General features: G+C 43.8%; 2 protein-coding genes across 2 annotated transcripts in view; one reads left to right on the top strand and one right to left on the bottom strand.

Moving 5' to 3' along the window:
* The window catches only part of LOC311590337 (speckle-type POZ protein-like), a 399,822-nt gene that overhangs the window by 311,882 nt on the left and 71,633 nt on the right, over window positions 1-16,307 (bottom strand). The gene's annotated exons all lie outside the window — the stretch shown is intronic.
* Window positions 1,166-2,254, top strand: LOC311589803 (speckle-type POZ protein-like; the record flags this gene model as incomplete). The annotated part of the gene is made up of 1 exon (XM_084768452.1): window positions 1,166-2,254. The coding sequence occupies one exon, from the start codon at window positions 1,166-1,168 to the stop codon at window positions 2,252-2,254; it is 1,089 nt and encodes a 362-aa protein (XP_084624578.1).

The raw sequence follows: 16,307 nt of genomic DNA, 5'->3' as shown, positions 1-16,307 counted from the left end.
TGTCCCAAATGAAGTTGAGAGCTGGTTTTTCAGGGGCTGTAAAGAATTGTGTTGGCATTTAATGGGAACTGCATTAAATCTGTGGGTTGCTGTGGTAAGATGGCCATTGTTTCTTGGTTAATTCTACCCATCTTCAAGCATGGAAGATCTTTCCATCTTCTCATATCTTCTTCAGTCTCTTTCTTCAGAGATTTGATGGTTTTTTTTCATACAAGACATTTAGTTCCTTTGTTACAGTTACATCAAGATTCTTTATGGTTTTTGTGGATATTGTCCAGAGCGTTGTTTCCCTGGCTCTACCCATCAGGAGATCAAAGCAGAAGCTCAGTCTCACAGCCCAACTTAGGGCAGAGTACAGGCAGTGCTACAGAGGAGTTGGAAATAGAAGGACCCATATGGGACAGGATCTCTATTAAAGACTAACAGAGTCAAGAAATCTCGGCCCATGGTCCCTGCAGATTCCTGTGCACCAAAGAAGGACCATGCATGGAGAAAAGCCAGGCACTCCACTCAGAGGTAGCCTATTGGCATCTCCATCTCAATATGGGGCCCATAATAAGTAGAGCTGGGGCTGTTCCTGCCATGGAGTCTGTTGCCTGCACTTAGATGACTTTCCCATGGCCGGTGCTTTACCATGCTGCAGAAGAAGACGATGTAGGCAGACCTGAGGAGACCTATAGGCTGGGGTCAGTTGGTAGGGGAGAAGGGCTCCCCCTCTCTGAGGACTTGGATAGGGAAATTGAGGTGCAAAGATGATGCCTGGAGGAAATGAGAGAGGAGGCTACAATTGGGTTATCAAGTGAAAAAATTTAAATATACATAAATATTTTTAACAGAATGTATAAAAATTTCCCAAACACTTAAAAAGTTGTGTATTATAGGCAAAACTAGTTCCCAATTTATCTAATTCAGTACAGAGAAAGAAATGGAGTAATGTAAGAGTCACTAGGGGCCCTGACGGTCTTGTCTGAACATAATAATAAAATCTGGGTCGATAATTACAGAGACACACAACTTTCCCGTCTCAGCACGTGGGGAACAGAGTGGAGGTGAGATACGAAAATTCTGAAAAGTTTTTGTTCTTATGTCCTACAGGAAGAAGAGAAACCATATCTTAATTCTTCGCTTTGGATAGAAATTGAACCTCAAACTGTCTCCAGTAGAAATGTCTGGGGACCAGGCAGTCGAGACCTGGGGCTACACACATATTGCTGTACAGGAGATTTCCTACAGGTGGACCATCCACAACTTCTCCTTTTGCCTGGAGGGAATGCCGGACCCCATTTTCAGTGGGACTTTCTCATCAGGAGCCAATGACAACCTGAAATGGTGTTTGAGAGTTCACCCCAAAGGCATTGACATAGAAAGCAAAGATTACGTGTCAGTTTACCTGGTGTTGATCAGGAGTCTGAAGACCGCAGTTTGGGCAAAGTTCCAGTTTTGTATTATAAATGTGGAAGGAGACAAAACTGTGGGAATGAGTAGCCCACAAGTCTTCAAGTTCCTTTCTGGCGACAACTGGGGATGCAAAATGTTCATCCTACAAGATTTCCTTTTGTCACTGGCAGAAGACCTTCTCCCTGAGAACAACCCCACACTGCTCTGCAATGTGGTCATGGTCCAAGACACCTATAGCATTTCTGAGGAGGACTGGACACCTGCGATAAAGGTTCCAAGGTGCACATTGACTGCTGACCCAGGGGAGCTGTGGAAGACTTCTCGCTTCACAGACTGCAGCCTGTTGGTAGCTGGTAATGAATTCCGGGCTCACAAGGCCATCTTAGGGCCTCGCTCTCCAGTTTTCAGAGCCACATTTGAACATGACATGAAGGAGAAACAAAAACACCAAATTGAGATCCAGGACATGGAGCCTCAAGTCTTCAAGGAGATGATGGGATTCATTTACAAGGGGAAGGTGACAAACCTCCACAGCTTGGCCCCTGATGTGCTGACAGCTGCTGACAGGTATGGCCTGGAGCGCTTGAAGGCCATGTGTGAGGACGCCCTCTGCAGGGGCCTCTCAGTGGACAATGCTGCTCACACTCTCTTCCTGGCTGACCTCCACAGTGCACAAGACCTGAAAATGCAGGCCCTGGATTTCATTACAGGTCATGCTTCCGAGGTCTCTGAGACCTCCGGGTGGAAGGAAATGGGGAAACCCCATCCCCGATTGCTGGCTGAAGCATTCCAGTCCCTGGCTTCTGCACAGGGTCCTTGGCTGGAGCCCCCTCTCAAACGCCTGAAGAGATCCTAGCTCCTGGTTAGATGTCACCTAGCCCTGTCTTCCTCAAGGGTAGACAGTGCTGTGACCAGTGACCTCCAGGTACACCAAGGCATTGCTGCTGCATTTACAGTGGATCTGGGGAAAGACAGCCTGGTGGCTCAGGATTTCAAACATCTGGAAGAAGTTGAAACGATTGCCATGTGGGCAGCCCTGGGCTCTGCTGTGCTCTACCTAACATCTGCCTTCTTTCTGGAATAGTTTCATTTTGTCCCCTGACTTGAAGACTGAGTCAACTTAGGTGCTTGCAGGAAACACAGCACAGAGAGATGGTTTTTAGGAGGTGTCGATGGACCTGTTGTGATTCCACTGAGCAGAACACATGACCAAGGGGTCGGGTCAAAGGAGAAAACAAACATCAACATTTACTCAGAAGAGTAGAAAAAGACAAAGACTTGTTTCCACCTCCCATAACTCAGTGTGTGGGGACTGGAGAGTTAACTCTGGTGGCAAAAGCAATGGTGCTCTTGCAGAGGACACGTGGACTGTTCCCAGCACACACAGGGATTTTCATCCATCTGTGACTGGACATCCAGGGATCTGAGACACTTCCTGGTGTGCATGGGCACATACATCTCTGTAGACAGAGCCTTGCAAATAAAATATCAACTGAATAAAAATGATGAAATCCTTTGTGGGTTTCTAAAGCATTTATGTTCAGAGAAGTCAAATTTAGTCCTTCCAGCTCTGCTCTCTTGTGAATGATTGTAGAGTACTATCTACCCTAAGTATTAGAAATACTTTTTCCTGGGACATGCCCCTTGGGCTAGTATGCATATATTAGTGAGTATATATCATTTGATTCTTTCTGCTTTTTGGTTAACTCACTTATTATGACCATTTCTAATTCAATCCATTTGTCCACAAATTTCGGGACATCCTTATTTTTAATAGCTGAGTAGTAGTCCATAGTGTAAATGTACCAAAGTTTCTTTATCCATTCTTCTACTGAGGGACACTTAGGCTGTTTCCATGATCTGGCTATTATGAATAAGGCTGCTATGAACATGGTTGAACAAGTTTTCTTTTTTTGTGCTGGAGCATCTTCTGTGTATATTCCAAGGAGTGGAATAGCTGGGTCTTGAAAGTCTTCACTTACCAGGAAATTGGGACAGAGGGGAAGACATCCTATTGGGATTCTAGATGAGAGAAGCATGGGAGAATGGCAAAGTAGAAGGATCCAGAGGGTCCTAGAAACCTACAAGAAGAACATTATGATAGGCAGATTTGGGCCCAGGGGTCCCGCTCAAACTAAGGCACCAGCCAACGACAATACAGGCCATAAACTTCAAACCCCTACCCAGATCTAGCCAACGGACAGGACATTCTCGACAGTGGAGAGTGGGGTATGACTTTCACAGGTACTCTAGTGCCTCATATTTGACCATGTCCCCTGGGTGGGGAGACCTGGTGGCACTCAGAAGAAGGATAGCAGGTTACCAAGAAGAGACTTGATATCCTATGAGCATATCCAGGGGAGGAAATCCCCCTCAGTCACAGTCATAGGGGAGGGGAGTAAGGGGAAAATGGGAGGGAGGGAGGAATGGGAGGATACAAGAGATGGGATAACCATTGAGATTTAATATGAATAAATTAATAAAATAATTTTTTTTTAAAAAAAGAGAAATCCTTTTTCCTTCTTATCACTTGGTGGTGGCAAAGTAAAATGAGTCCCGTCCTCCTCTTGTGATGAAGACAAGAGTAGGCAAAGTGGAGAGAAAGTACTGCTGTGTCCTTGTTTGCATTCTTTCCTTAATTTATTTACTGTACATCTGCATCAGAACTTCCTTCCCCCCTCTGCTCCCACTCCTCCCTCTCCTCTCCCCTCTTCTCCTCCCACTCCTCCCTCTCCTCTCCTTCGCCTTCTTTATTCCTCACTCTCTTTTTTCTTTTTTCTCTGAGGGTGAGAGGCAGTGCAGTGGGGGAAGGGAACACCTTTACTCCCCCTGGGTCACCAGTGGTCACATGGGCTGCATATGTGCAGTGGGTCTAGGTCAAGCCCTGGCATGCTCTTTGGTTGCTGGTTTAGTTACATGAGCCCCCATGAGCCAAGGTTAGTTTATTCTGTGGGACTTCTTGTGGTGCCTGAACCTCCAGTTCCCTGAGTCCTTCTTCCCACTCCTGCAGAAAACTCTATGGTCTCTGTCTATTGATACCTACTCTACCATGCCCATAAGTTGGTGCCCAGATCAATTGCTATCAGAGAGGCTTCCTCTGTCAGGTGATGGGAGCAGGTGCACAGAAGCACAGCCAACCATAAGACTGAGCTCTGGGAAGACCAAAGAAGAGGTATAGGAACAGCTGTAGGAGGCATAGGGTGTGAGGAGATGTGCAGAAGACAGCTTGCAGAATCAGATGAGCAGGGCTCCCAGGAGCTCACAGAGGCTGAGTCAGCAACCACGGAGCCTGAGTGGCCTGGGGTATAGTCTCTGCAGACATGGTGTAATTTCGTCTTTTTTTGGTTTGAGTTTCTGTGAGACTCCTAACAGTGGGAGTGAAGAGGTTTCTGACTCTTTTGCCTTCTCCTGGGACCCTTTTCCTCCTAGTGGGTTGGTTTGAGGGTTTGTGTCTAGCCTTATTGCACACTGCCCATCCTTGTCCTATTGGTGTCCCTGGGAGGCCTTCGACTGTCTGAAGACAAGTTGAGGAGCAGCTCTTGGGGAGAGGGAAGGTTGGGTCACTGGGAGGAATGACAAGACGGGTGTGACTGGGTTCTACTGTATGCAGGAAGAATGAATAAAGTTTAATAAAAAGAATGTAATGTCCCTGAATGAAAAAAAAGAGAAGAAAATGAGCCAGATAGAGATGGTTTTAACAAAGAATCTACCAAGGCTTCCAAAATGGTTAACACCAACAACCCTCAAATTGTTCCACTAAATAGAAACAGAAAAGACACTGCCCAATTCATTTTATTGGGCCACTGGTTTTTGTTGTTGTTGTTGTTGTTGTTGTTGTTGTTGTTTGGTTTTTTGTTTTGTTTTGTATTGTTTTTTGGTTTTTCGAGACAGGGTTTCTCTATGTATCCTAGGCTGTCCTGGACTCACTTTTGTAGACCAGGCTGGCCTCGAACTCACAGCGATCCGCCTGCCTCTGCCTCCCAAGTGCTGGGATTAAAGGCGTGCTCCACCACGCCCAGCTTTTATTGGGCCACTGTTAAACAGATTCAAAACCACATAAACACCCAGCAAAGAAAAAGAAGTATAGATCATTTTCTCTTATGAACCTAGATGCAAAAACACTGAATAAAATACTTGCAAATTGAATCCAACAACGAATCAAAAGTTCATCTACTAAGTCCATGTAGGCTTCATCACCATGATGCAGGGATAGTTCAAAATGCAAAAATCAATAGACTGAATCTTCATATCAATCCTCTCACTAAATGCAGAAACTGCTTTTGAAAATATCCAACACTCTTCATGATTACAGTCCTACTGTAATTAGAGTTATGGAGAGATGTAACTGAAAATACTGAAGGCAATTTTGAGAAAGCCCACAGCCAACATCAACATACATGGAGAGAAATTCAAAGCAATTCCAATAAAATCAGTAACAAATCAATATTGTCCACTTTCTTCACAACTATTAAATATTGAACTTGAAGTCTCCGATAAAGCCTTAAGACAACTGAAGGAGACCAAGGGTATACAAATGGGAAAGAAGGTGAGGTGGTCGTGGTCCATGCCTTGAATCCCAGCACTACAGAGGCAGAGGGAGACAAAACTCCGTATATAGAAGTAGATATAAATGACCCTAAAATCCACTGGGGAACTGCTACAGCTTATAAACGCTTTCAGCAAAGAAGTGAATTCCAAACAAATTCACAAAAATCAGTAGCCTTCCTATATACAAGTGACAAAAAGAAAGAAATCAGTGAAACAAAACCTCCCACAATAGCCTCACATAAAATAAAATATCTTAGGTAGCTGGATGAAGCAAGTGAAAGCCTTGTAGGATGAAAACTTCAAGTCTCTGAAATAAGAAATTGAAGATCTCAGGAAATGGTAGGATCTCCCAAGGCCTTGGCTTGGTAAGATTAAAAAGGCATCCTACTCAAGGCAATCTACAGACTCAACACAACCCATGTTCAAATTCCAGCACAATTTTCATAGACATTGAAAAAACAATACTCAACTTCATATGGACTCCCCCCTCAAAAAAAAAAAATCAAACAAACAACCAAACAAGAGCCCAGGGTAGCAAAAACTGTTTTCAACACTAAAATTATGGGATGTCTCTGCATTCCCCATTTCAAGTTCTTATTTTTTAAATTTTATTTTATTAATTTATTCTTATTACATCTCAATGGTTATCCCATCCCTTGTATCCTCCCATTCCTGCCTCCCTCCCTTTTTCCCCTTACTCCCCTCCCCTATGACTGTGACTGAGGGGGACTTCCTCCCCCTTTATATGCTCATAGGTTATCAAGTCCCCCAATTTCAAGTTCTTATCAGAACCACTGTAATAAAAGCTTCATGGGATTGGCCTAAAAATGGACCTGCTGATCAATGGAATTAAATCAAAGACTCAGAAATGAATCCATACACCTATGGATACCTGATTTCTAATTAACAATTCAGAAATACACATTGGGGAAAAAAGAGAGCATCTTCAACAAATGGCGCTTGTCAAACTGGATGAATGCCTATGGAAGAATGCAAATAGGTCACTGCAAGCAGGGGATGTGGAGCCTGTGGTCAGATGCAGCCAACAGACAGGTCATTCTCCACATGGGTGGGGGATGTGGGGGCACTCCCTCTGACAAGAACTCTGCTGCCTGCGATTTGATCTCTGCCACTTAGGGGAGAGGCCTTCTGGGAACACAGGAGAGGGATGCAGGCTATCCAGATGGGATCTGATAGCCTGGGGTCAGACAGTGGGGGAGGAGGACCCCACTGGTCAGAGGTCTAGGGCAGGGGAATATAGTGGAAAATGGAGGGAGAAGGGTGGGAACTAGAGGGTGGGATTGGGGGAGCAGGGAGGGATTACAATCAGGATGTAAAGTGAAGAATTATATAAAAAAGAAACAGTATCAACTAAACAATCATTCCACACCTCCATTGTGTCTTCAAGGGCTGAGGTTCTACATTCCTTCTCTTGTGTTCTGCTGGCGATGTTCGCATCTGTAGGTTCTCTTCATTTCCCTAGATTACTGACTTCCAGAATTCCCAGAGTTTGCTTTCTTTTTTTTAATTTTTTTCTCCTTTATTAATTTATTCTTGTTACATCTCAATGGTTATCCCATCCCTTGTATCCTCCCATTCTTCCCTCCCTCCTCTTTTCCCCTTATTCCCCTCCCCTATGACTGTGACTGAGGGGGATTACCTCCCCCTGTATATGTTCATAGGGTATCAAGTCTCCTCTTGGTAACCTGCTGTCCTTCCTCTGAGTGCCACCAGGTCTCCTCCTCCAGGGGACATGGTGAAAGGTGAGGCACCAGAGTATGTGAGAAAGTAATATCCCACTCTCCACTCTACTGTGGAGAATGTTCTGTCCATTGGCTAGATCTGGGTAGGGGTTTAAGAGTTTGCTTTCTTTATTGCTTCTGTTATCTTTATCAGGCCTTGGAGAGCTTTATCATTTCTTCTTTCACCTGGTTGTTTGTGTTTCTTGGCATTCTTTAAGGGATTTACTCATTTCTTTGAATGTTTTGTTTGCTGGTTTCTTGGTTCATTGAAGGATTTATCCACTTTTTTAAGAAGTGCTATCATCTTCATTAAGTTGGTTTTTAAGTTCTTTATCTTGTACTCTGCCACATGGAAATATGCAAGGCTTGTTACAGCTGAGCTCTGGTCATGATGTGTTGCCATGGTAGCTGTTGGCTTTGTTGTTATCCTGCCGACAAGAACTTGGGTTTGGAATGAATGCAGGTCTACCTACTTACCTCTGGGAAGATCTTTGTTGAGTGGATGTTCTGTCAGGTGGTTTCTGTTTCTCCTCTGGTATTCAGGCCTGTGTGGACTGTGCTTGAGCAGGGGCCTGTATCACAGTTGGAGGCTGGGCTTCTGGTGGCTGTTATCATGGTCTCTTTGTGAGCAGGGAGTCCCTGCCAGAGCTGGTAGCTTGGACATGATGATGAGAAGGGGAAGAGGCATTGGGGATAGTGTGAGGCAACACCCAGGAGAGTGCAGGTGTCTGTGAGTAGGTGGCCTTGCAGCCTAGACTACATGGCCCCTGATTTAGCAGGGAGTCTCCCCATGGGTTTAATGGTATTACAAAGTGATGGGGAGGGGAAGGGGGATTGGAGATTTTGTTGAGAAAGAGAGACAGGCGAGATGACTTTTAATGACTGCTTCTATTTCACTATGAATTATAGGACTGTTTAATTGTTTTCTGATCCAGATTTAGCTTTCATAATTTGTTTGTTTTGCTTTTAAATAGAATTTTTAAAAATTTATAATTTATTCATATTGTGTCCAGATTGTTTTTATAATTTTTAGTTAATTCTTTTTTACATATACATTTATATTACTACACACACATAAATATATAATAAACTGCATACAACCAAAAGATCCACAAAACAATCAGGAATTACATAAATGTTTCATTCATACTGTTTTGGCTATTTGTATTTGGCAAACTTGAAGAAACCATCTTTCCAAGCTTGGTGAGGCTAAAATTCTGAATGTAAATCAATATCTATCATATCCTACCTCTATCAACTTAAAACGTCTATCTAGACCTAAAAATATCTTAACCCATAGACACCTAGCTTAATTGTAACACTGAGCTATCTGGTGTTCAACCCCATCAGAGACTTGAGAAGGAATAAGATTAATCACCTGAGTAAACAGGATGTGAAGGTAGCAGCTTCCAAAGTGAAGAAAATGACAGAGACAGTTTGCTGACTGAGCAGTCGCCCCAAACTCTCTATAACATTGGAGCATCATTTTCATCCTTTTGGCCAACTATATCTGACAGACACATTTCTGAGGCAGGAACTACTGAGGACTTGCTTATCCTGTCTTGACAGAGTTTGGCTGTTGACTCTGCCTTCATCCAAGCTCGCCCATTTTCAGGCTGAATTCTGTCAGTAGCCAAAAAAGGACCTTTTGCCCAGTGGCTGGTTTGCCATGTTTGAAGCCATCTCCATAAGGAGATTCTTTGATGCTCATTATCTTCCTTGAGGTAGGCTGGGTGTTGTCAGCAGTTAACCTGTCTTGTGGTCAATGAATCTTTAAAATAGTAAAAACATCTTTAAATGCCATATTCTGTAGGTCTCTGAGGTTTTTGAAGACCTTATCTAACTATTTTACCTTGTCTATCTATAGAATCTTATGTATCTGTTAACCATAGGCTGTATATTCCTAGGATATAAATAGAATAGTAATATCCATGATAATGATTTGATAAACTAACACTTGACTTGTATAACTTACTTATCCTAAACAGCCTGCAATAGCACTTTCAAAGTATTTAAGGGAAACCTTGCATTCTACTTCAGTTCTGTGGGTACAATATCTCATATTAGAGTAGAAATACATACACACACACACATACACACACAATATATGTCAAGAATTATCTTAAATTTGAATTGTATACCGATGTATCAAAATTAACCTTATTTTGCATCAATATTAAAAATTCTACCCAGGCCTGGAGAGATGGCTCAGTGGTTAAGTATACCGCCTGCTCTTCCAGGAGTCCTGAGTTTAATTCCCAAGAACAACACGTGGCTCACCACCATCTATAATATGATCTGATGCCCTCTTCTGCAGATAAAGCACTCATATACAATAAATAAATAAATTTTTAAAATCCTATTGCAGTGAATTAAAAATAACTTTGTGAGCAGAGTTAAGACCTTAAGTTGAGGAGTAGAGTCAATAACCTTTATTTGTCCTATCACTCCTATGTGCGTGCGTGTGTGTGTGTGTGTCTGTGTGTGTGTGTGTGTGTGTGTGTATTTCCCCTTCTTTCTTTTCAACCCCTAAACCCCCTATCTCTGAAACCTAAGAAAGAAAGAGAAAGGGAAATAGAGACCTCCCTAAGTCCAACCTCCTTTTCTCTCTGAATAAGACCAATAGCAACTTATAATCAACTCCCAATGTAAATAAACATCTAGAGCTCAAAAAAGCAACTAAAACCTACCGAACCCCCCCCCCAAAGGGAAACTGGCCCTCATTCTCTTCCCCTTCCTCTGTGTGCCCCCCTATGCCTCCCCACCAAGGGAAAGTGATCAAAACTGGGGGCACCAGAATTCATGTCAGAGGCAGTCTCTCTTTCCCCTATAACCCCCACAACCATGGAGAACAGGCTGGCATTGACTATGTCTGAACAGGGCAGTCTAGGCATTGCCCTTGGTTGGTGCAACAGTTTGCACAGGCCCCTCTGGGTCTAAATCCACCAGCTTTCATGGTCTCTTTGTGTGGCTCCTGAACCTTCTGTGTCCTTCCATTCCCCCATTCTTCCATACCACTCTCAGAACTCTGCCAGAGTCTGACTGTGAGTATCAGCATCAGTTTCATTCCTCTGCTTGGTGGAGTCTATCAGAGGACATCTATGTGGGGCTGATATCCACTGATAAGTGAGTACCACGCATGTTTTCTGGGTCACCACACTTGGGATGCTATTTTCTAGTCCTTTCCATTTGCCTGCACATTTCAAGGTTCCCTTGTTTGTAATAGATGTGTAGTATTCCATTGTGTCAATGTACCACAGTTTCTTTATCCATCCTTCAGTTGAGTGACATCTAGGTTGTTCCCAGATTCTGGCTATTATGAATAAAGCTTCTATAAACATAGTTGTACAAATGTCCATGTTGTATGGTAGGGAGTGTTTCAAGTATGTCCCCAGGAGTGGTATAGCTGTGTCTTGATGTAGCACTATTCCTGATTTTCTGAGAAAGCACCAGACTGATTTCCGAAGTGGTTGTACAAGTTTTCACTTCCACCAGCAATGGAGGAGTGTTCCCCTTTCTCCCCATCCTTATGAGCATGTGCTGTCACTTGTGTTTTTGATATTAGCCATTCTGAAGGGTGTAAGGTGGAATCTCCAATTTCTTTTGACATCATTTCCATGATAACTAATGCTGTTGAGCATTTCTTTAAGTGTTTCTCAGCCATTAGGTGTCCCTCTGTTGAGAATTATCTGTTTAGCTCTGTAACCCATTTTTTAGTTGGATAATCCAGTTTGGTGGTGAATAATTGCCTGAGTTCTTTACATACTTTGGATAAGCACCTCTATCACCATGTTCATACAGGTGGCTGTTGAGCAGGACAAGTTCTTACTGTCCAGCCTGACTCCATGACAGGCCTCAGATTCAGCCTCAGGCTGACCAGGCTTGAGTTTCAGTTTCTCAGAAATGAAACTGTTTTTCCTGAAATAACACTAAATCATGGTCACCCAATCAGCTTCAGCCCGAACAGCTGGCCTAAACCAAAAATAATGACTTTGTAACTACCCTGGAAATTCCCTAAGCACTGGTCCAATCCTGAGTCCCTCTGTATCCCCTAGACCATTGCCAACCAATCACTGTAAAGGTTACATAACCACCCTTAGAAATTCCTGTCTTTAAATTCATCCCACAAACCTACTTCAGGGTCACCATTTTGTGAAGGTGGTGACCCTGCATGCTGGAAATCTCTGCAGAATAAGTGCTCTTTGGTTTTCAGACTGCCTGAGTCTACAACCTTTTCTTAAGCAGCTCACGTGGACCCTAACACTTTAAGGTTCTTTTCTTCTGCTGCACCTGTGATGGAATATTCTGGGACTACTGTGATAGGTTAGCTGGGCTATAGTGCAGACACAATGGCCTGGCTGTTATTTATTGTGGTGGTGTGGTGGTGTGTATGTCTGTGTGTTTGTCTCTCTCTCTCTCACTCTGTTTGTCTCTCTCTCTCTCCCTTTCTCTCTCTCTCTCTCTCTGTCTCTCTTCTCTCTCTCTCTCTCTCTCTCTCTCTCTCTCTCTCTCTCTCTCTCTCTCTCTCTCTCTGTGTGTGTGTCTGTGTGTCTGTGTGTCTGTGTGTCTGTGTGTCTTTGTGTACCTGGCCCAAAAATATTCAGCCATCATTTTTCTAGAACATCAAGTAGATCCTTTAACTGAAATATTTCTGTAGAACATGTGAGCTTTACACTTGGTGTTCCTCAAGGAAAATGGACTAAGAATGCCTTTAGGACAACAAAGTTGCTTCTATGCCATTCATTGAGTTGTAATTAGAGACACCTTGGTAAAAGTTAAAATCAAGCTCTTTTCGAGGAAACAAAAAAGGCACCAAACATCTAGAGTCACATTAGGATGTCCTCCCCTCTGTCCCCTCATGGGACATGCCTCTTGGGCTAGTATGCAGATATAAGTGAGTGTATACCATTTGAGTCTTTCTGCTTCTGGATTAACTCACTCATTATGATCATTTCTAGCTCAATCCATTTGTCCACAAATTTCGGGAATTCCTTGTTTTTAATAGCTGAGTAGTATTCCATAGTGTATATGTACCACAGTTTCTTTATCCATTCTTCTACTGATGGACACTTAGGCTGTTTCCATGATCTGGCTATTATGAATCAGGCTGCTATGAACATGGTTGAGCAAATTTTCTTGTTGTGTGGTAGAGCATCTTCTGGGTATATTCCAAGGAGGGGAATAGCTGGGTCTTGAGGAAGCCCAATTCCCAGTTTTCTGAGATAGCACCAGGTAGATTTCCAAAGTGGCTGTACTAGTTTGCATTCCCACCAGCAATGAAGGAGTAATAGCAAAGTAGAAGGATCTAGAGGGTCCTAGAAACCTACAAGTAGAACATTATGATAGGCAGATTTGGGCCCAGGGGTCCCGCTCAAAATAAGACACCAGCCAAGGACAATACAGGGAGTAAACTTTAAACCCCTACCCAGATCTAGCCAATGGGCAGAACATTCTCCACAGTAGAGTGGAGAGTGGGATATGACTTTCTCACATACTCTGGTGCCTCATATTTGACCATGTTCCCTGGAGGGGGGAGGCCTGGTGGCACTCAGAGGAAGGATAGCAGGTTACCAAGAAGAGACGTGATACCCTATGAGCATATACAGGGGGAGGAAGTTCCCCTCAGGAACAGTCATAGGGGAGGGGAATAAGGGAAAAATGTGAGGGAGGGAAGAATGGGAGGGGATAACCATTGAGATGTAACAAGAATAAATTAATTTTAAAAACTATTTTTAAAAAAGCACCAAACAAACAACAGGTGTGAAGGATTATTCAGTTGGTCCCCGTGGTTAACATCTTTAGTTCCCACTGTCACTGGATTTTTGTATATCCTACTGCTAACCTTCATCTGTGCACCTTGTCTCATTCATGCTTTTATATCTTTTGATTGAAAAGGGATTTCTGCTGTAAGGACTCACTATAAACCCATAGAGGTGGAATTTAATTTGTTCCTTCTGTTTGGTTATGGTTTTCTTCATGAAAGACTCACTCTAAAAATGACTCAGCATCACTGTTTGCTTCCAGAGTGCACTGTGTCCCTAATCATGATCAGTCTTGGCGTGCATTAATGAAACCATCCATATCTGACAGAGATATCCGTCTGTGTGGTTTGTGCAGCTATTCTTAGACTATAAACCTGAGCTCCCAAGTGAAATGTCCTGGAGTGGGCGAACAGACTCTCACATGTCACTGGGACATTTCCTCAGTCTCTGACATGCTGGAGTCACCAGGGTGTCTCTCTTGGTTTCTGTTCCAAAGGAATCTTCTCCACACCACAAGGACACTTGCACAGCTAGGTCATAACAGTTTTATTCCTAATAGCTGCAAACACTAAATGAATACCTTAGCAGTCCCTGACCTGAAGAATAGATGAAGAAAAAAGTGAGACATTTAAACAATGGAATGCTACTCAGTAACCAAAAGCAAAGGCATTTTGCAGTTTGCAGGCACATGATAGGAACTAGAAAAGATCACCCTGAGTAAGTAACCCAGACCCAGAAAGTCACACACAACTTGTACTCACTGTGAAGAGGATATCAGCCATAAAGTACAGGATAACCATGCTACAATCCACAGACACAAAGAAGCCAAGCAGGGGCAAAGGAACGTTGCATGAATCTTACTGAGAAGGGGAAATATAATAATAGCCATCTGAGGCAGATGGAAGGAGGGACCCAGGTGAGAGAGGGTGGGGGATCAGGTAAGAGAAGACTTCCAGGGGCGGTAAGAGAGAAAGGACCTGGGCAGAAAACAAAAACAGGGGGCAGCATGTTTGAGACCACGGAGGCCACCAGGAGTCTATGAAGTTGACCCAAGTTGGAATCTGAAGTCACCACTTCTTATAGCCAGGTGGGACATTCTGTTGAGGGAGGGGATTCTAAAACACTCATGAAACATTTGACCCAAAATTTGTCTCACCTATAAAAATGCAGGGATCAAGATGGAGCAGAGATGGAGAGACTGGCAATCCAGTGACTGCCAACCTGAGACCCATCCCATGAGAGAGGCCCAACCCCTGGCACTATTAATAAAACTCTGCTATGCTTGCAGACAAGAGCCTGGCATAACTGTCTTCTGGCATTCATACAGAAGGTGATGTAAGCAGACGCAGAGACTCACACCCAGTCAATAGGAGGAGCTCAGGGAGGTTTGTGGAAGAGTGGGAGAAAGGATTGATGTAAACAGAAAGTTCAAGCAACTGTAAGAACACCCACATAATGAACTGACCTTGGCCTATGGGGACTCCCAGACAACCAAAGAGCATGGTCACCAAGGGGATTCCTGAACAATGGGAGTAAGGTGCTCCCTTTCCCCTACCTGCACTGCCTGCTCAGCCTCCATAGGAAACAGCTGCCCAGTCCTCCTCCATATCCCAACATGTGTTCCTATTACTGGAAGGTCTCCCTTTGTCAGGTAGAAAGAAAGTGAGGCATAAAGAAGGGGAAGGAGAGGAGAGGGAGGAGTGGGAGCAAAGGAGGGAAGGAAGGGGAGGGAGGACTGTGAGCAGAGGAGGAAAGGAAGGGGAGGGAGGACTGTGAGCAGAGGAGGGAAGGAAGGGGAGGGAGGACTGCAAGCAGACGAGAGAGGGAAGTTCTGATGCAGATGTACAGTAAATAAATTAGTCAATGAATGCAAAAAAGGACACGGAGCAGTAGCTTCACTCCACTTTCCCTGCTCTTGTCATGGTCACAAGAGGGGGATGGGACACATTTTACTCTGCCACCACTAAGTGCTAAGAAGGAAAAAAATGTTTCTAAGATGTAGGGCAGATAGGACACTGCAATCATTCATAGCAGAGCAGAGCTGGATGGACTAAACTTGATGTCTCTGAACATAAACACAATGGAAAACCACATGTGATTTCATCATTTTTATTCAGTTCATATTTCATTTGCAAGGCTCTGTCTATAGAGATGTATGTGCCCATGCACTCCAGGAAGTGTCTCAGATCCCCTGGATGTCCAGTCACAGATGGATTAAAACTCCTGTGTGTGCTGGGAAGAGTCCACGTGTCCTCTGCAAGAGCACCATTGCTTTTGCCAACTGAGTTATCTCTCCAGTCCCCACACAGTGAGTTATGGGGGAAAACAAGTCTTTGTCTTTTTTTACCCTTCTGAGTAAATGTTAATGTTTGTTTGCCCTTGGACCTGATGCCTTGGTCATGTGTTCTGCTCAGTTGAATCAAATCAGATTCTGCTACGCCACCTAAAAACCATCTTTTGGTGCTGTGTTTCCTGCAAGCACCTAAGTTGACTCTCAGTCTCCAACTCAGGAGACAAAAATGAAACAAGTACAGCAAGAAGGCAGATGTTAGGTAGAGCACACCTGACTCCAGGCCTGTCCACATGGTAATCACTCCAACTTATTCCAGATGTTTGAAATCCTGAGCCACCTGGCTGTCTTTCCCCAGATTCACTGTAAATGCAGCAGATATGTCTTGGTGTACCTGGAGGTCACTGGTCACAGCATGATCTACCCTTGAGGAAGACAGATTTAGTCACAATTAAACAGGTGCTAGGATTGCTTCAGGCGTTTGAGAGGGGGCTCCATGAAACGACCCTGTGCAGAAGCCAGGGACTGGAATGCTTCAGCCAGCAAGTGGGGATGGGCTTCCACCAT

Source organism: Acomys minous, assembly GCF_964271855.1.
Source record: "Acomys minous genome assembly, chromosome: 19".
NCBI lineage: Eukaryota > Metazoa > Chordata > Mammalia > Rodentia > Muridae > Acomys > Acomys minous.
This window is presented reverse-complemented; position numbering and strand designations above follow the sequence as displayed.